This window comes from Protopterus annectens, chromosome 12.part0 (assembly GCF_019279795.1).
Source record: "Protopterus annectens isolate FY-2018-M chromosome 12.part0, PAN1.0, whole genome shotgun sequence".
Taxonomy (NCBI): domain Eukaryota; kingdom Metazoa; phylum Chordata; order Ceratodontiformes; family Protopteridae; genus Protopterus; species Protopterus annectens.
In genome coordinates, this window is record NC_056746.1 from 567,377,979 (window position 1) to 567,396,950 (window position 18,972).

Here is an 18,972-nt window from a genome sequence, read left to right on the forward strand (position 1 = left end):
ATTTGCTTGCAAATCATTCAGGGATTGAATTAAATAATTGCATACATCTGAGTTTCAGGCTTTATTTCCGATAGAAAAATGCATGCTAAAACAAATATTTTTATTCTAGCAGCATTGTAATCTTATAACAGCAATATTTAAAATATGTTCCTATTTTTGAGCCTTTGAACCTTTGTCCTCCACTTTATTTTAGGCTTTATCCAGATTTATTAAGCTAGGAGGATTAGAGGTATGTGTACCCTTTAATGTTAACTGCTGCTGCCCCTACTCAGTCAAGGTCTCTCTCTCTTTCTCTCTCTCTGTCTGTCTCTCTCACCCACACACACAGACACACAGACACACACACACACACACACACACACACACACACACACACACACACACACACACACACTCACTCACACTTTTCTATTCTTTTTTTGTTTTTTGTTTGTTTTAATTTTACACTTACTAAGCAGCAAAAATGCTGCTTAGCAAGAGTAAAATAATGGAGGCTGTTAGCTTCTTAACAGTCTGAGCTCCACGGCAGCTTAATATGCTACCATGAATTTACAGACTTGTTTACAGTAGGCATTATCTGTACATTAACACCCTGCTGGAGAATGTTCATTCTCCAGTCAGAGTTTAATGCAAGGTTTGCCCATTTTCTAAATGTTGGGTATGACAGAGCAACCATTATGAGAGCATGGACTGATATCACAGTGAGGTCATCCTTACCGTCATCATTGAGACATTCTAGTATTCCAAACAGATAGCTTTCATATGTACAGACTAAGATAGGAAATTCTAACTCAAAGTGAGGTAAATACACTTAGGATGAGCAGAAGCATTCCCAGACATCTCACAGCACAGCAAACCAAAAATCATATAATCCTGTCATACCCTCAGAGTCCATTAAAAAGGAGAAGGCCCCCAAGGCATAAAAAACAACTAGCATTTCTTAAATATTGGTTTTCCATTCCTGCTGTAGATTGTCTTAGAAATGAAGCAGTGTGAGCACCCTGAAGTTTAGCTAGCTTAAACTGTCAGACAGTGGACAGGGTTCAACTATTCAGGTCAAAACAACTGGAAAAAATATGAAATAATAGCCTTTGGAGCTATTCAAGCTAAACTAAAACACCAAGCATTAGTAGTAAGAAATATTTGTAATTGTTGCAGTCAAAAGTTCTTCACTTTTGCAAATAAAAACAGCTTCACGTTTTTCATACCAAAGCAACAAATCTTGTTGCGATTAAAAATAGCTTCACTTCTTAGTAGCAAACCAGCAAATCTTTATTGGGTGAAACTTATATAAATTGGCAGATAAGCACTGTGCTTATGTAAAGAAACTAGAAATAAATCTTGTAACACATTTCAAAAACAGAGGAAAAAAAATCAACATTCTATTTAGTTACAGAAACATAAACATATAATCGTGATTGGTTAAAACTTAATTACACAATGTCCCCCTATTAATATTTGAAAACGTGCATGCTGATTGGCCAGCCCAACCAGCATGCCCATTGTAAATCCCACAATATACCAACGGAAAAAGGTCCGGTCACCTGGACTGTTTTCCGTTGGTATAAACTGCCCCAAAACCTTTTTTTTTTTTTTTTACAATAAAAAAAAAAAAAGAGAGAGAAAACGGAGCAATGGAGACTTTCTTTTCTCCGTTGCTTCTGTTTCAAAGCATTGATGTACTGGGTATGCATGGGAACGCAAGTCTCATATGCATGCGCAGTACATCAAAATGCAGAAGCAGTATACCATAACCAGCAGAAGAATAGCAAGCAATCCGCCGTTATACAAAGACATTATTTAAGAAAAGTATTTTTTTCCTTAAATAATGTCATTGTATAATAGCAATAACCGACTCTGTGGTTGTGGTATATTGAAGATTTACCCATGGTTGCCTTTGTTTAATCACTTGGGCTTCGCCCTAGTGATTAAACCACACCAACTGTGGGTAAATCTGCAATATACCACACCACATCATCAGTTATTGCTTAAATATCTCAGAATGTATATTAGAATATAGGTGGTTTTAATATTCCAATGTTTATCTTGCTTCCAGCTTCTGCATGATTGAATGGAGTGTTTGCAGCCAAGAAATTCCGTAGTAAAACTTGAATGAGAGAACTTTGAAAAACTGGTGGGCTATAAGACTTATAAATGCACCTGTGCGGATATAGTAATTGGGGTTCATGTGTTCTGTGGTTTTTATAGATGCATAAATGTGTACCATTAGGTGTTAACCATCTAATCAACTATGTAGGCTAACTTGTCTAAAACACATACTCCACTATCAATTGTCTGTGTGATTAGATAGAGAAACTGTATGTGGGAAATCAGGAAGTAAAATTTGACTGGGTGAAAAATTGACATGCTGGTCCTCTGTGGGTCTTGTAACAAACATCAGTGAGGACTTTGCAATTTGGGTTATGTGTGAATGGTATTTTTTATATAGAAACTAAATGTTGTTCTTGTTGATGTACAGCAGATTATCAGTTAAATAACAGTACATTTTTAAATACATAGGAGAATTTAAATAATAAAGAAAGCAATCCCACTTAAAACATCTCTTTATGTTAAAAAATAGTAAATATAGCTTGTCTGCAGTGCTTTTGCTCATGCTTCTTCAGGTCTGCCTCTCAAGTGGAACCTTTTAATTTGAAAGAAAACTTTTTGTGCACAGAAGTAGAATAACTAATAACTAATTAAAAAATAAAAATTAATAGTAATTAATTGTATAAATCTCTGCCAAAGTCAAATTAAAACAGGAGAGTTCAGCTGTCAATAATAAGCGTGGTGATAGAGTCTCCTAAGATTGAGAATACTCATGATGGAAATCTGACTGTTAAATCCTGGTGGTTTATATGCTTCTAGTCTGATCTACAATCCTAATTCTCATTTTTCCAGTGTGTCATTTAATGATTATTGTATTTCTTCATTTGGTATGCAATCTAAAATATGAAATTGGAATGTCTTGTGTCTGGGTTGACCTTGGTTGTGTTTAGTTAGTGCTTTGTTGTTGTTACTCTAGCAGATAATCTGTAAGGTGTCTAGTAATTCTGTTTTTAAGTCTGTTGATAGTTTTCCTGATATGGAAAGCAGGGCATTGGGTGCATTGGGTCCTGTAAACTACTGATTCTGAATTGCAGTTCCCAGGTTCTTGGCTGTAGTAGTACTAGTTGTAGTAGTAGTGGTAGTGGTGGTAGTAATAGTAGTGCTAGTGTTAGTAGACATAGTAGTAGCTGGAGTAGTAGTAGTGGTAGTGGTAGTAGCGGTCAGTTTTAAGGTAGTGGAAACCCAATGTGAAATTCCATACCTCTCAATTGTTCAGATTTTTGCAAAATGCCCAGATTTCTGTCTCATATTTTTAGTTTGTTCCTCATAAAATCTGTGGTATTCTGGCAAATCATTGAGGAATGAAGTCACTAAATAATGACAGACATTTGAATTTCCGACTTTATAATCTTTGGAAAATGCACAGTAAAGCAAACCATTTATTCTAGTAGTTTTTAACTTTACAAGAGTAATATTTAAAATCAGGTCCGTGACTTTGGACCTTCATCCATCATTATTTTTGGCTTTGCCCAAGTTTTATGAGCTCACAGGCTGAAAGGTTTGGTTGAGGCAGACTGAGGAGGGATTATATAATGCTGCTAGAGAGATGATATTGGTATTTGTCTGCCATGTAAAGGTGAACTTTTAATTGAGGTCAAAATAGTGAGTAGGAGAGTCCTTCTTTAAGATGAGAAGGGAGAAATTACCATAGTTTGGGCCTAAGGACAGAGAAGTCAAGATCTGGTTAGTGAAACGTTGGTGTTGGGAGCTTGTAATGAGGGACCAGAGCTGTCACGGTTTCTGAGTTTGCAGGATGGGGGAAGCCATATTAATTTGGCTACAAGAGGCAGACATAGGTTCATAGGTGGTTACTATGCTAATGGCCTTATGACCTTTACAAGCCTAGCCATGTAAAAAACCCTGAGTATCCTAGTTGACGATAGTTAGATAGTTGTTTGCAGAGCAATACTATGTTCAGCACTGAGTGCCACTATCCATGTAGGCCATAGGTGCCACCCCTGGGGTGAATTTGCAGTTTCCCATCCAGTTGTCAAGGTTGCACTTAAATAGGGTAATTGAGGAGCTCTGCTTCACATGAAGTGAGAGCTTATTCCAGAGAAGCAGCAGTCCCTGTGAGACATATCTGTCTCTTGTGCAAGTTCTATTAATGTTGCAGGCCAGGTTAAGATCTCTGGAGCAAGTGACTCTTGTCCCATTTGATTTGCAGATTTGCAGCATTTCCATTAAGGCAGGGTCAGAGACTGCTCTGTAGGCTAGGCACAGGTTGCCTCTCAGCAGCCTTTATGACACAGTGACAGCGCTTTCAGTCTTTCCATGTAGGTGATGTCTTGGAGGCCCTAAATTCTCTTGGTTAGAAACCTCTGTGGTATTTCCAGCTGCTGCAGGTGTCTGGCGAGGGAATATTTTACTCAATTAGTTGTCTGATAAGGGCCGAGTACAGCAAAATAATGACATCCCTGGTCTTGGATGTGATACCTTTATTTATGAGTTGAGCAATGTAGAAGGCTTTCCTTACTGCTGTTGTTGCTCCTTACAGCAAGTTTAGATTGCTATCAACATGCGTTCCCAAGTCATGCACCACTGTGTTGATCTTAGAGGGGTGCTGTCTATATCATAACTAGCAGGGGCTACTTCTCTGCCAAAGGGGAATAATGAGGCATTTTTTTTTTGCATTTAGTTTCAAGTCCATGGCCCTGGCACCAATTATTTTTCTGTGTCAGTCCCTTCTGTAATTTGATGATGTCGTTGGGGGACTCTATGATTCCTCCTAGTTTACAGTCGTCTGCAAACTTGGTAAGCCACTGGACTTTAGAAAAATAAATTCCAAACAGTAGAGGACCCTAGTACAGATCCTTGTGATACACTACTGGTAACTGGTCTACTGGTGGAGATGGATTCCCCAACTTTAACAGTATGCATTCTATCAATGAGCCAGTTTGCTACCCATCTATTGATGAAAGGGTTGATACACAGTTGGAAGAGTTTCTCAATGCTCCACTGAGTGGGGAATTATGTCAAATGTCTTGGCTAAATAAATATAGGTGGCATGTACTGCTTTACCCTTATTCGGGGCTTTGGTGACTTTCTCAAAAAAGTTCACCAAGTTTAATAAGCAAGCTCTACCCTTGAAGAAACCAGACTGGGTTGAGTAAAGAGTTTGAAGATTGCCTGTGTCCTGGTTGATAAGGTCCATAATGATTCTTTCCATGGCCTTGCAGATAAGGATGGTCAGGCTAATGGGTTTATAGTTCCCATGGTCAGTTGATGGACCCTTTTTGTGCAAGGGAGTTACTATTGCTGTTCTCAAGTCCTCTAGCAAAAAAACAGTGCTTAAGCTGTGATTAAAGAGACAGCTAAGTGGTTCCACTAGGTTTTGTTTTAGATTGTTTAGTATGCAGCCTGTGATGTTATCTGGTCACATATAGGCCATATTTTTGGCCTTGCAGAGCTCTTGAATAACCTGTTTGGAGACAAATGGTAGAGAACAGGTGTCAGGAATGGAATGGGGTATGACTGATAGGATCAGGGGAGTGAAATTTTCACCAGATCTGTTAGCCAACAGGTTAACAATTTTTTCAGGTTTCGTGTGAGAGGTTCCATCCACTATAAGTTTGGCAGACAACTGGGTATTCCCTTTGAGGTTTCAGAAATAGCTAATGAATGGCTTATGATTGTCTTTAGCTAGGGATACCAGTCTAGTCTTGTAACTTCACACCACAAGTTGCAGGCCAGATGAACTCACTCAGTTTAGTACACAGACTGATTTATTAAAATAAAAAAATAACTTCTGCAGTAAAAGTTAACAGCAAAACTTCAAACTCTTATACCATTAAGAGCAAATAACACTTCTCTGGTGCCTTGGCTTTCAGAAAAGGCTTTTTCAGAGTACCTTGTAACTAGCTTTAGAGGGCTTTACAAGGTTTCTGATTTGCTTGTGTAGGCTGTGTAGGGTAGTCTTCCCTTGCTGAGTATGTTCCTTCTTGTTCTTAGATATCAGTTTCTTTCTTATAACTTATATTTATACTTGCTATCCACCAGGGTGGCTTGTTTTTGTGAGAGGACCTGGTTTTAGTCATGTCAGGTCAATATATTTACTTAAGTGACTATATAAGACATTTTTGTACTTCTCTGTATATCAGTTGTTGTTGCCTGTGTTAGCACAGGCTTTGAAGCCATTTATACCATTGCTTAGGAGATGATAGTTTGCTTTGGAGAAAATTTTTTTTGCTCCTGAGGGGGTGTAGGTCTGATCTTTACTTGAAACAAGACAGATTTATAGTCTGACTTAACTAGGCAGGGCAGCACACTGGGAGTAGTGCATTAGCCCCCCCCATCTTGGCAAGTACTAGGTCTAAGATATTTGAGAACCTTGTTGGAGTGCAGACTAACTGTTTCAGTGCATTTGAGTTAGTAAAGTCCAGAAACCTCAGTGCAGTTGTGTTTGTGCTCGTGGATGGGTAGTTGAAGTCTCCCATGACCAAGGTATTTGGCTGTATACTGAGTGATTCAAACAAGTCCAGATAGGTGGTGTGTTTTTCCTGGTTCATGACTGGGGACCTGTAGCTAGCTATGATGCGGTAGGGTGTTTTGCCTATAGTTATTTGGACCTGGAGTCATACCTCTCAACCTCTTAGCACAAAAAATCTGGACAAAGCCAAAAATAATGGGGGGGGGGGTCAAAGTCCCAAACATAGGTACAAATTTTAAATATTGCTCTTATAAACTTAGAAGGTTGCTAGAATAAAAGGTTTTGTCTTACCATGCATTTTTCTGAAGGCTATCAAGTCTGAAACTCGAATGCCTGTCATTATTTAATGAATTCAGTCCTCACTGATTTAGCACAAAAATCCATAAAACCACAAATTTAATAAGGAACAGACCAAAAATATGAGGCAAACAGCTGGACATTCTGCAAAAATCTGGACAGTTGAGAGGTATGCCTGGAGTAGCTCAAGAGAGTCGTACTCTTTCACCAGTCATGAGGTGTATTTGGAGTTAATGAAAATGGATACCTCCTTTTACACTCGTTTTGGGGTATGAACATGTGGAAGGCATTGTAGCTCTGCATGGCCAGTGTACTCTTCATGGTCATGAACAAAGTCTCAGTGACTGCACAGACATCATCATCTTTCAAGGTGAGGAGTGTTTTCAGGGAGTGCATCTTACTGTTTAGGCTCCTAGCATTAAGCAGCATGATCTTGAGTTTGTCTCTAGAGTATTTTTCTATGTTGGAAGTTTTGTTGTTTTGACATAGCCTAAAAAGGCTCTGTGGGGGGGGGGGGGGGGGGGGCAAGTGTCTTTGCCAATATCCTAAAGCCTTGAGGAGGCAGGGGAAGGCAATCTCTGGCAAAGCAGAGGCCTGTCAGCCATGTCTTCCCAGGCTGACAGATACTGGATCCCCTTGGAGTGACACCAGACGCTAAGACAGTTGTTAAAATCAATCATTTTTTTGTCTGTACTGTGGCATCATCCTAGGTAAAGGTCGAACGCTGCTTAGGGCTAGGGACATACCTGCCTGGCACACATAATCTGAGAGCTCTATCATGTCTCTCTTCATATCGTCCAGAGAGGTACATCTCAAGTCATTCACTCCAAGATGTACTATGACAAAGTCATACTAGAAATTGCTGCTGAGTGACTTGAATGTTCGTGTGACTTGGCAGATCCTGGCACCCAACAGGCATCTGACTGTGACCTTCTCCTTGTTGAGCCTGGTGAGAGGGATGTTTGCGTGTCTCACTATTGAGTCTGTTTAGAAGCTTTGATAGTTGTTACTCCCTAGGAATTCACTTCTATGTTTGACTGAGAGACATATAGCTTGTTCAAGTGTTTTGCAGTGATGTTTGTTTTTTTTTTTTGGAAAAAGTATTATGAACGTACAGATTCTGTTTTGATAAGTTTGTGTGATTTTAGAGTTTCTTTTAATGATGAATTAAGGGTAGTTCGTATTCTAGTTGGAAGAGAAGGATACCTTTACCTATGGCTGTTCTGGTTGTTTTGGACAGGAAGAGTGGAATTGTGTTGGCCCTGAATAAAAGTGTGTTAATATTTTTCCTTGTGTTATCTATATGGCAAGTGAAGTCCAGTGAGGATTCCATATAGATGCCTAAATAAATAAATATGTAGGTACTTTCTAGAGTAGTGTTTTATTGTCACCAATGTGTAGTAGTAAAGAGATTTTTGAGAGTTGTGTATCCATTTGATCATAAAGCAAAGCACTTTAACTTCATAAGTGTCTAACATTACCATAAGCTGTGATAATTGACCATTAGTCCTTAATATCTCTTATTCAACACATACCAGCAACATGCCTTTCACCATCAGAAGGTTGACGAGGATGACTTCAGTTTTCTGTCTTCAGCTTACAGTGTAAACTAGTTGGCCAGTGAGTATCCGTAGCAGCGTAGCACACCAAAATAATACATCAAAACCTGAACAATTTTGAACACTGAATCTAGCAGTAGTTTGAAAAAATACTGTTAATCATCAAATTAGTCAGCTTAATGATGTAACAACTAAGGAAAACAACCTTTCATGGGAAACACCATCATATCTACAAGATTTTTTATCTTGAGTTGCTGTTATGATGACTGCATTACATATCTATACTTAACTAAGGAGAACGATACACCTGCATAAACTTTTATTCAGTTTCTAAATACTCAGACTCATTCCTTCTTGCTTTAGTTTATGATTCAAGATGCCTAGCAGTGACTCATACTACATCACAATGGTTACACAACTTGCTGTTTACCACTTTTCATATAGTTAATAAAACTGTGTGAATCCTGTTTGTGTATTGCATATCAATGGCGTAATGGTATTTTTTCTTTGTTTCCCTTTCAGGGTACAATTTATTATAACCAAGAAGGAACCAGCTGGTATGAGGGTGACTGGGTAAATAATGTTCGTGAAGGATGGGGTGTTGCAAGGCAAGTACATGTTTTCCCATTTTAATTACAAATACTTCTTCCAAATGACCACCAATAAAGTTTTCTAACTGATTTGCAGACAATTTTTAAATCTAAATTAGCACTTCTCCTCAAATTTTTTAGTATTGCTGTGAAAGACATTGTTGTGTTTGTAAAGCTAATTTTATGCATTGCATGGATAAGGGGATCACAAACTGAGATGATTTAATATTATATCAGGAAGGATTCTTGTATTAGCATAACAAATTGATTTCTATTCACCAATCTCAGTTGTCGTTCATTTCAAGTTTTTCCATCTATTACAGATCCCCCTTTCATGTTGGCTAATGACTGTCTCATAGCATTCTTAATTTGTTGGTACATGCCATCTTATACAGCTGCCATTACTCCCTACTACATTAAACTGTTAGGTCACTCTATTGCATTTTCAGTTTCAGGAGCAGTTTTTCAGTCATTTGGCATACAGTTCCAATCATTAACTACAATTTATATAGGTTCATAGGTGGTTAATAGGCTAATGGCCCTAGAGCCCTTACAAGCCTAACCATATTTATCCAAAGTTGCTCCAGTTGTTGGTGGTTAGGTGAATGAAGTTTGCAGAGGTAAGGGTCTATGGTAGTTTATAGTGACTTCCTCTGTCCAGGAAGGACATAGGCATAAGCCCAGGAGTGAACTTGCAGTCACCCATCCATTGATCTAGATTGCATTTGAAGAGGGGCATGGAGGGCTCTGTTTTCCGTGAACTGGAAGCTTGTTCCATAGAAGTGGCAGTCTGTGGGAGATGTATCTATCTCTCCTGCATGACTTGTTCATGTCGGAGGCTAGGTTAAGATCCCTGGAACGAGTGACCCTCTTGCATTTTGTTTTACGAATGTATAGCATTTCCATCAGGGCTTGGTCAGAGACTACTCTATAAGCCAGGCACAATTTACCACTTAGTAACCTGCAGGAGACAGAACACAGTGACAGGGCATTCAGTCTTTCTGCAAAGAACAACCAAAACTCCTTAGGAACACAATACCAACTGGTAAATCAACGAAGTAAGATGTCCAGGCGTCAGACCAAAGTACAGAAAAAGATTTTAATATGCAGCTCCACCAGCAAAAAGCGTAAAAACATAAAACATCCAAATATCATCAAGCGCTTTCACCCGGGCTCTCCCAGGCTTTATCAAGACATTTTAATTCATTCCCAGCAACTTCTTTTATACCATTTTTCCTCCTTCCTGAATTAATTAATAATCAATCAATTGCAAAATTACACTTGATTTAAAGCTACAAGAATACTTTTTGTGTATATATAAATATATTCCTAATGCAACCTGGTATAAAAGAAGTTGCTGGGAATGAATTAAAATGTCTTGATAAAGCCTGGGAGAGCCCGGGTGAAAGCGCTTGATGATATTTGGATGTTTTATGTTTTTACGCTTTTTGCTGGTGGAGCTGCATATTAAAATCTTTTTCTGTACTTTGGTCTGACGCCTGGACATCTTACATTCAGTCTTTCTGCTTAAGACTTGTTTTGTGTACCCTGTAATTTATTTGTGATAAACCTCTGTGGTCTCTCCAGTGGCTGCAAGTGTCTGGTGAGGTACATGCAAAAGGGAGCATTACACTCAGTTATTGGTCTGATGAGGACCGGGTATAATAAAATTATAACAGCCTTAGATCTAGATGCAATGTCTTTACTTATAAGATGTGCCACATAGAAGGTTAGACTTACTACTGTGGATATGTGGTGGTCAAAGTTTAGATTACTATCAACCTGAATAACCAGATCACGTACCACAGGGTCTACACTTGGGGGTGCTGTCTGTAATTTAATTAGCAGGGATGTCAGCTTTCCCAAAGGGAATAATAATGCATTTTTTTGTATTTAGCTTTAATCCATGGCTTTGGCACCAGTCATTTGTCTGCGTTAACCCTGTCTGCAGTATATTAACATTGTTGGGGGACTCAATGATTGTTCCCAATTTGCAATCGTCAGCGAACCTGGTCAGCCACAGGCCATCCAAGTTTGCCAGACTTCTGACAAGTAAATTTCAAGTAGTATGGTAAATGATGATAGTGTCTGTGTGTAGGGTGTGTCTGTTAGGCATCTGTGGAAGAACAATCCTCCTTAGATTTGTTAGCAGATATGCTTGGGAAATCAAATAACTACTAAAGATATACTATAAATTAAAGTTAAACTATAAATTATTTATAAATAATCTCCATACTGTCTCCCTGCATAGTTCCCTCATCCAGTATGCTGACAATTCTACCATCATATCCTCGGCCAGCAACTTCCTAGATCTCCTCAAAATAACACAAAACACCTTCTCAAACATAGAAACATGGTTAAACAAAGCTCAGTTGCTAGTTAATCCCAAAAATTCCAAACTATTAATATTCTCTTCCAAACCACCCCCACAAGAGTTCAAAATTTACTTCCAATATAATACGGAAATTGAAATAGTGAAAACAGTTAAACTTCTGGGCATCACTATAGATGATAAACTATCATTCAAACACATTCTTAAAACAATCAAAAAACACACTCAAAACTAGGTAAACTATATAGACATAAACTGTATATAGATAAGCCCACAAGAATAAAATTGGCACGTTCTGTCCTTCTTCCCTCACTCCTCTGTGGTTCCCCCATCTTTACCAACCTTCATGCATCCTTAAGCAATAAACTAAAATCGTGCTATTATAAAATTGCCAAATTTGCTTCTGCACTGCAAAACCGCACTCACCGCTGTCACGCCATTAAGGAATTAAAATGGTTGGAATTCCCACATTACCTTCAATGCACTCAACTAACTCTTGCTCATAAATTAATATACAATCAAAATAACTACCCATCACTATATTCTATTGTACAGTCCTACATCCCAACCTGAAGTCCTCATTCTACTAATAAATAGCTTCTTACCATATACAAACCCAATAAGAGACCTGGACAAAGCCTGTACTCTTACTCCATAGAAAAACTATGGAATGCCCTATCCCCCTCCATAACACAAAATGAGTCTATGAAAACCTTCAAAGTCACCCTAAAAATCACTTATAGGTTCATAGGTTCTTAGGTAGGTACTAGGATATTGGCCCTAGGGCCTATATAAACCTAGCCAAATGGTACCCTGGCTTTTTCCACCCAAGAAAATTATTTTCCTGTGCCCCTGTCAAGCAGAGCCACAGAAGTGATCACCGGGGTGAATTTCCTATCTCCCATGCAATCATCAAGATTTTTCTTGAAGAGTGCTAATGAGGAACTTTGTTTGATATAGATAGGTAGTTTGTTCCAGAGTATGGGAAGTCTATGAGACAGGAATATATCCCTCCAGCATGTTCTGTTTATTGTGGTGACAAGGTTTAGGTCCCTAGAGCGTGTAGTTTGGAGGGATTGGGATTTCTTTATGTGGAGCATGTCCAACAGCTCTGGGTTTGACATAGCATTGTATGTTAGGCAGAGATCGCCTCTGAGTAGGTGATATGCAACAGAGTAAAGCTGGATTTATTTGAGACGGTCTGCGTAGGGCATGTGTTTGAGGCCGGTAATCCTCTTTGTGAGGTATTTCTGTGGCCTTTCCAGTTGTTGTAGATGTCTTGTGAGGTACATACCAAAAGGGGCGTTGTACTCTATAATTGGTCTAATGATTGATGAGTAGAGGGGAACAATGACCTCTTTTTTCCTGGATGAGAAACCTTTTGTGATGAGGTGTGTCATGTAGAAGGATTTCCTGACTACTGTGGCAATGTGATTATCAAAGGAGAGACTACTGTCCACCTGTGTCCCAAGGTCTCATCACATTTTCGGAGTTAAGTAGACTACTGCATATGTGGTAGTTCATGGGTACAGAGTTTTTACCAAAAGGGATGACAATGCACTTTTGGGCATTGAGCTTGAGGCCATGGCTTTGACACAAGGCATCTGTCTCAGTGAGGCCCTTTTGTAGGATGTCCACATCGTTAGGAGATTTGATTATGGCTCCTAGTTTGCAGTCATCTGCGAACTTTGTTAGCCAAAGACCTTCTGTGTTAGCCTGTACTTCAGAAAAGTAGATAACAAACAGAAGAGGACCTAGGACTGAACCCTGTGGTACTCCACTTGTCACTGGTCTGAAGTTGGATTTAGAGTCTGCTACTTTCACAGTGTGGGTTCTGTCAGTGAGCCAGTTGGCAACCCATCTTGTGACATAGGGATTTATACCTAGTTTAGTGCGTTTGTCTATAATTCCAGAGCAGGGGATGGTATCGAAAGCCTTGGCAAGATCTAGGTGTGTACCACCTTACCCTCATCTACAGCTTTGGTGACCACTTCAAAGAAGCCTATCAGGTTTAGGAGACATGATATGCCTTTTACAAACCCAAACTGGGTAGGGTCCAGAGTTTGCAGATTACCAATGTCATTGTTTATAAGTTCCATGATGATACACTCCAAGCCTTGCAGACCAGCCTCATCAGGCTAATGGGGTGGTAGTTCCCGGGTTCCGTGGTGGCTCCTCCTTTATGGAGTGGGATAACCATTGCTGTCCACCATTTAGTGGGCACAAAGCCTGAGGTGAGGCTATGATTGAACATGGTACTTAGGTGGAGTGCCAGTTCGTTCTGTAGTTCATGTAGAACACAGCCTGGGATGTTGTCAGGTCCCATGGATGCTGTGTTCTTGGCTTTGGAGAGTGTGTTTTTTACCTGTGCAGCCGTGATTACAGGTACTTTGCATTCTTCCGGTATAGAGATGGGCCCTTTAGGGGATGAGAGAGGGTTAAAGTTAGCACTGAACCTATCTGCCAGGATGTTGGCAATATCAGTTGGTTCTGTATATTTAGTGCCATTGTGCTGTAACTCAGAGCAGATCTGAGTGTTGCCATTGAGATTCTTGACATAGCTATAGAATACTTGTGGTTGTCTTTAGAATCAGTGGCAATTTTGTTTTCGTAACTAGCTTTGGAGGATTTTATGAGGGATCTAAGCTTCTTACTGAGGCTGACCACAGAGTTCTTCCAATCATGGGATTTTACTCTTTTTTGCAACAGTTTTTTTCTTCTGTTGTAGAGTTTGTTTATAGCAGGGGACCACCAGATTGGCTTCCTTTTTTTGGAGGATAGCATCTTGGTTCTGTTAGGGATTGCATGATCCATGCACGCGTGTAAGTGCTTATAAAGTGCAATTGTATAGGATTCAGCAGTCATGTCTCTACTGTCCATCAGCATGGGTGTCGTAAAGTTTGCCACTTCTGTCTTAAGAAGTGTGAAGTTGACTTTGGAGAAATTTTTTACGGTGGTTTCCCTAATGGGAGGTGGCGCTGGGATGTGGATGTCTAAGGTGAATTGCTTGTGGTCGGATCTGACCAACAAGGAATTGACCTCTGGTGTAGAACACCGGTTGCCCATGTTGGTAATGACCAGGTCTAGGATACTGCTGCCCCTGGTGGGGGATATGGGTAAGTTGATCCAAGGCATTAGAATTTATGAATTCCAGAAAGCGTTGAGCACAAGAGTTGGTACCTGAGTAGTTTTCCCAGTTAATGGTGGGGTAGTTGAAATCGCCCATTATTAGGGTGTTAGGTTGTACCCTAATATTTTCCAGTGTGTCAAGAAATGAGGAGTGGGAATCCTGGGGCATGGTGGGGGTTCTGTAGCAAGCTACAATTTGCATTGCGGTCTTGCCCAGAGTTAGTTGCACTTGGATAATCTCAGATGCATTATGCTGAGCAACTAGCCTGGAGGTGTGGATATCCTTAATGAATATTGACACACCTCCACCTTTAGTGCTTCAGTCCAAGTTAGGTGGCCGAAAGGTGTGGTATGAATTATAGCCTGGTAATGCAAGGGTGCTCTCTGGAGCCTTGAACCAGGTCTCAGTCACTGCACAGATGTCGATGTTCTCCATTTTAAGGAGTGCCTCAAGTGAGTGCATTTTGAGGTTAAGACATTACCCTCAGATTTTGCTTCCTTGTACCTGTTACAGTGGTGAATTTGTCATTTTAATCTTGCCTAAAAAAGGCACTATAGGGGTGGCAAGAGCCTTAGCCAGTATCTGGAATCCCAAGGGCGACAGGTGCAGGCCATCTCTGGCAAAGCATCGTGGTTTGTCGATCATGTCATTCCAGGCAGACAGATACTGGATCCCCTTAGAATGACACCAGAAGCTTAGCCAATTGTTGAAGTCAATCATTTTGTCCTTGTACTGTGGTATCATTCTGGGTGATGGCAGGATGCTACTCAGGGCTAGGGTCATACCTGCCTGGGCTACAAGATCAGAAAGCTCCTCCATGTCTCTTTTCATGTAGTCCAGGGAGGTACGTCTCAGGTCATTCACACCAACATGGACAATGACAGAGTCATATTTGTACTTGCTGTGGAGTGATCTGAGTGCATGTGTTATGTGGCGGATCCTGGCACCTGACAGGCAGCTGACAGTGACTTTCTCCTTGTTTAGCCTGGTGAGTGGAACATCAGTGTGCCTGACTATAGAGCCACCTATGACTAGAGTGTTAGGTATGTTGTTATGCCTTATGGGCTGTGGTTGAGTAGCACACTGAGTTTGTGGGCTGTGTGCCATGTGGGTTGTGTTGGGGGGTGGAGGTTTCTTAGGTTTCTGCTTTGGAGGTCCCTGTTGCTTGGGTAGATTTTTTTTTGAGAGCCTCCACGAATGTAGGTGTGTGTTTTGTGTTTCTATGTGTGTGTTTTGGTGGTGTAGGTTTTGAGGGACTATGTGATGAGTGTGGTGTGGTGCAAGTGTTTACTTTGTCCTCTTGACTGTCTAGTCCAGTCTTGGGTGAAGAGAGCTTTGCTTCCAGTTTGGTTATATAAGTGCATCTCTCACAGGTTGAAGTGTTGGGTGGTAGGAGGAGAGGGTTGTCTGTGTACATGAGGCAATTGCTGCATTGCCCCAAGATGCCCAGATTCATCAGGTAAACAGGAGAAAACATTGGGAGCCGACCCTTAGACATGCTTGGGTAGGTGCTTATTTATTAAGTACTAAAAACTGTTTTCCTCTAGACAAGTGAGGAAAGTTGAGTGCTGCAGTAATTTGTAGCTTATTTACTGCCTATAATGAGTTCTGAACAAGTGCTGAGCTCAAAGAAACAGATTTGAGTGCTGAAACTAGAAAACTGGCTAGTTCTAAGAAACAAAATTAAGCTAAAAGGCTTCCCTCAAACACAGAAAGGCTTGGGGGTTCAGAAGCTTACAAACAGTCCTGGATACAGCAAATCTGTATCTGGGCTAGACAACTTATAGGAAAGGCAGGAAACAAGCTTAGAATTTTTTTTTTTTGTAAAGTAGAAAGGGGAAAGGAGGAGCAGAAGCTAACTGGGTTGGCATTCTCAAATGTTCTCCCTGGAATAGGTAAAATGAGTTAATGACACTAGACTGGGAGGAGTGTCCCAGATCAAATTTACAGTAGGGGTGGGCAACTGCAAAGCCACCAAGTATAAAATCAGAACAAACAAACCCAACCAGATGCTTAACAATTGTATAAAATTCTACTTCATACCTCACACACAGTGAGCAAAATAAAAGTGCTATAAATAACTGAGAAATAAGCAAAAAACAGGATACTTAATGTTATATATCTCAGATTTGTTAGCTCAGAGCCCTTCCTCCAACTTCCTCCGATTAGCTCAGTGTGAAATGGCAGAAACAGTCACAAGTTAACCTCTTAAGTAACAAAGTTGAAACCTAAAACAACTTTATAAAAAGCTTGAAAGAACCAATGAGGTGCTTATTCCAAGGCGTAGTCAAAGCAACCCCAGTCAGCCAATGACCACAAACAATTCACTCTCACTGAAATGCTATACTGGCCTTGGCTAAGCTATGATGACCTGGGACATGTGCTCAGACACACAGCCTCTACTAACAAACAACCAGGCCCAAAACACAAGCCTGGGTATGGACAATGCTACACTACCAGCACTACTTAGGTAGAAAAAAATGCAGAAATGTTTAAACAGATAAAGGATCAAGGAGTCTCTAGAGAATGCTTTTAAATGCAAACAAGTTATATGATACACTCCTAGCAGGAAATCAGAACAAACAAACCCAACCAGATGCTTAACAATTGTAGAAAATTCTACTTAATACCTCACATACAGTGAGTAAAATAAAAGTGCTATAAATAACTCAGAAATAAGCAAAAAACAGGATTCTTAATGTTATATATCTTAGATTCGTTAGCTCAGAGCACTTCCTCCGACTTCCTCCGATTAGCTCAGTGTGAAATAATAATCACATCTGTCCTTGTGATCAGAACTTCATACCGCCATAAACCAACACCAATGAATTTACTGACCAGAATACCCATTTTTTAGATCAACTGAAGTACTAGTAAAACAACTGTACTTGTGACTTTCTTTTAAACAAAGTATACTAATCAATATTTAATCCTTAAGAAACTTCCACAAGGTAAAAGTATAATCTCCTTCATATTGTACAGAGTATACTCTGTGTCATGATTGTTTATATTGAATGTTCTCAACAAGGTATCCATTTATATACGGTGCAAGTTATTCATTTATATACTGTGCGAGTTCTACTGTCATTTATTTTTACTGCATAATGACATTGTACTCTGCATATTTTTATCACTAAGAAATGCTGTTTATATTTGTATGGTTTCTTATTACTGTAAATCTTATCCTGTTATATAATAATTTTTGTATAGTTGTTTGCTGTAGTAATTTTTAATTTGTTACTGGAGCTTTTCTCCCAGGGCCTCCACTGAAAATGTTTATTCTGACTCGGTGAATGTTCCTGGTCAACAAATGTCAATAACTAACTAACTAACTAAATAAATAAATAAATAAAGATTATTATACTGATTTTTGATTTTTGTCTGGGGTCTTCTATTGACACTGATAACTGAAAATTTTGTATCCTGTTTAATAACAATACAGGAAGTGAACTTTAAAGCTTTACAAGCACATTTACTACAAAATAAGTAAAACAGAAAAAAAATTAACAGAGGCTGAGAAAAAAGAATCGTGTCATTCATGTAATGCTGTTTACCCTAAAAAAGATTACGATAGGTTCATATAAAATGGAAGAGACTATTAAGAAAGTAAAAGAGACTACAGAAGTACCAGTTTGGGAAAAAAATAAAAGACTCCATTTGATGTATGATTTAAATGGTGAAACACCCAAGAACATAACCAAAACAGAAATAATAAAGCCCATTTCAGTGGTGAATATATAACTTTTAAAGGGTAAATGGGAAAGAAGTTATTTGAGTAAACTGGAGTCACAAGGTGAATAAACCTTCTCTGTATTTCAAATATTAGAATCATGGTTTAGGTATGCTTCTGAAAAAAATCCTCTGAGTTCACTGATTAGGCTACTATTCCGGGCATTTTTCTGGATAAGTGATGTTCAGCCCTGGGATTGTTGATTGATATGTGATGCCTCTTGGAGGAGTATTTTCAGCTTGTGCAGCATACCCCACTGATATAGGCCTTGTGCTTCCTGTAGCATAACAGCATTTGTGAAATTGCTGTAGGTCCCTTGGTGAACATTCAGCCCTTTTTATCATTGATACTCCACTAGACTTTTAAAATCATTTCCTTCATCTTCACCCAGAAGAAAGGAAAGTGACATCATCTCAGTTCTCAACCTTAATGTGAATTCCTTTAATCAGTGAACAGAATCATTATCTGTTGGTTCTAATACTGATATTTTGGGGTAGATTTCCTGTCAACTTGCTTACCAACCATCAGGTAGTCAGTAGGAATTTTCCATTCTCAAGCTTAAAGTCCTCCCCGTCAGTTGACACTCATTCTTGCAGATGTGATTGTTTACTATGCCTTAATCAGTTACAATGCATCTTCCTGCACATGCTAAATGAAATTTAACACAAAAATCACAGCTTTCTGCAGAACTAAATGCACTTTCTCTAGATAATATACTGCATGTAATGCACAGCTCCCTGCAGCATATGCTGGCATTTCATTTAGCTGGACCACTTCCCTCCCCTCAGGATGAATT

The 18,972-nt window shown here is 39.4% G+C and overlaps 1 protein-coding gene across 1 annotated transcript in view; it reads left to right on the forward strand.

Moving 5' to 3' along the window:
- Positions 1–18,972, forward strand: part of LOC122816190 (radial spoke head 10 homolog B-like) — a 1,099,140-nt gene that overhangs the window by 311,948 nt on the left and 768,220 nt on the right. The window contains exon 6 of the mRNA XM_044088939.1: positions 8,917–9,002. Within this exon, the coding sequence (XP_043944874.1) occupies positions 8,917–9,002 (86 nt within the window). The remainder of the gene's footprint in view (positions 1–8,916; positions 9,003–18,972) is intronic.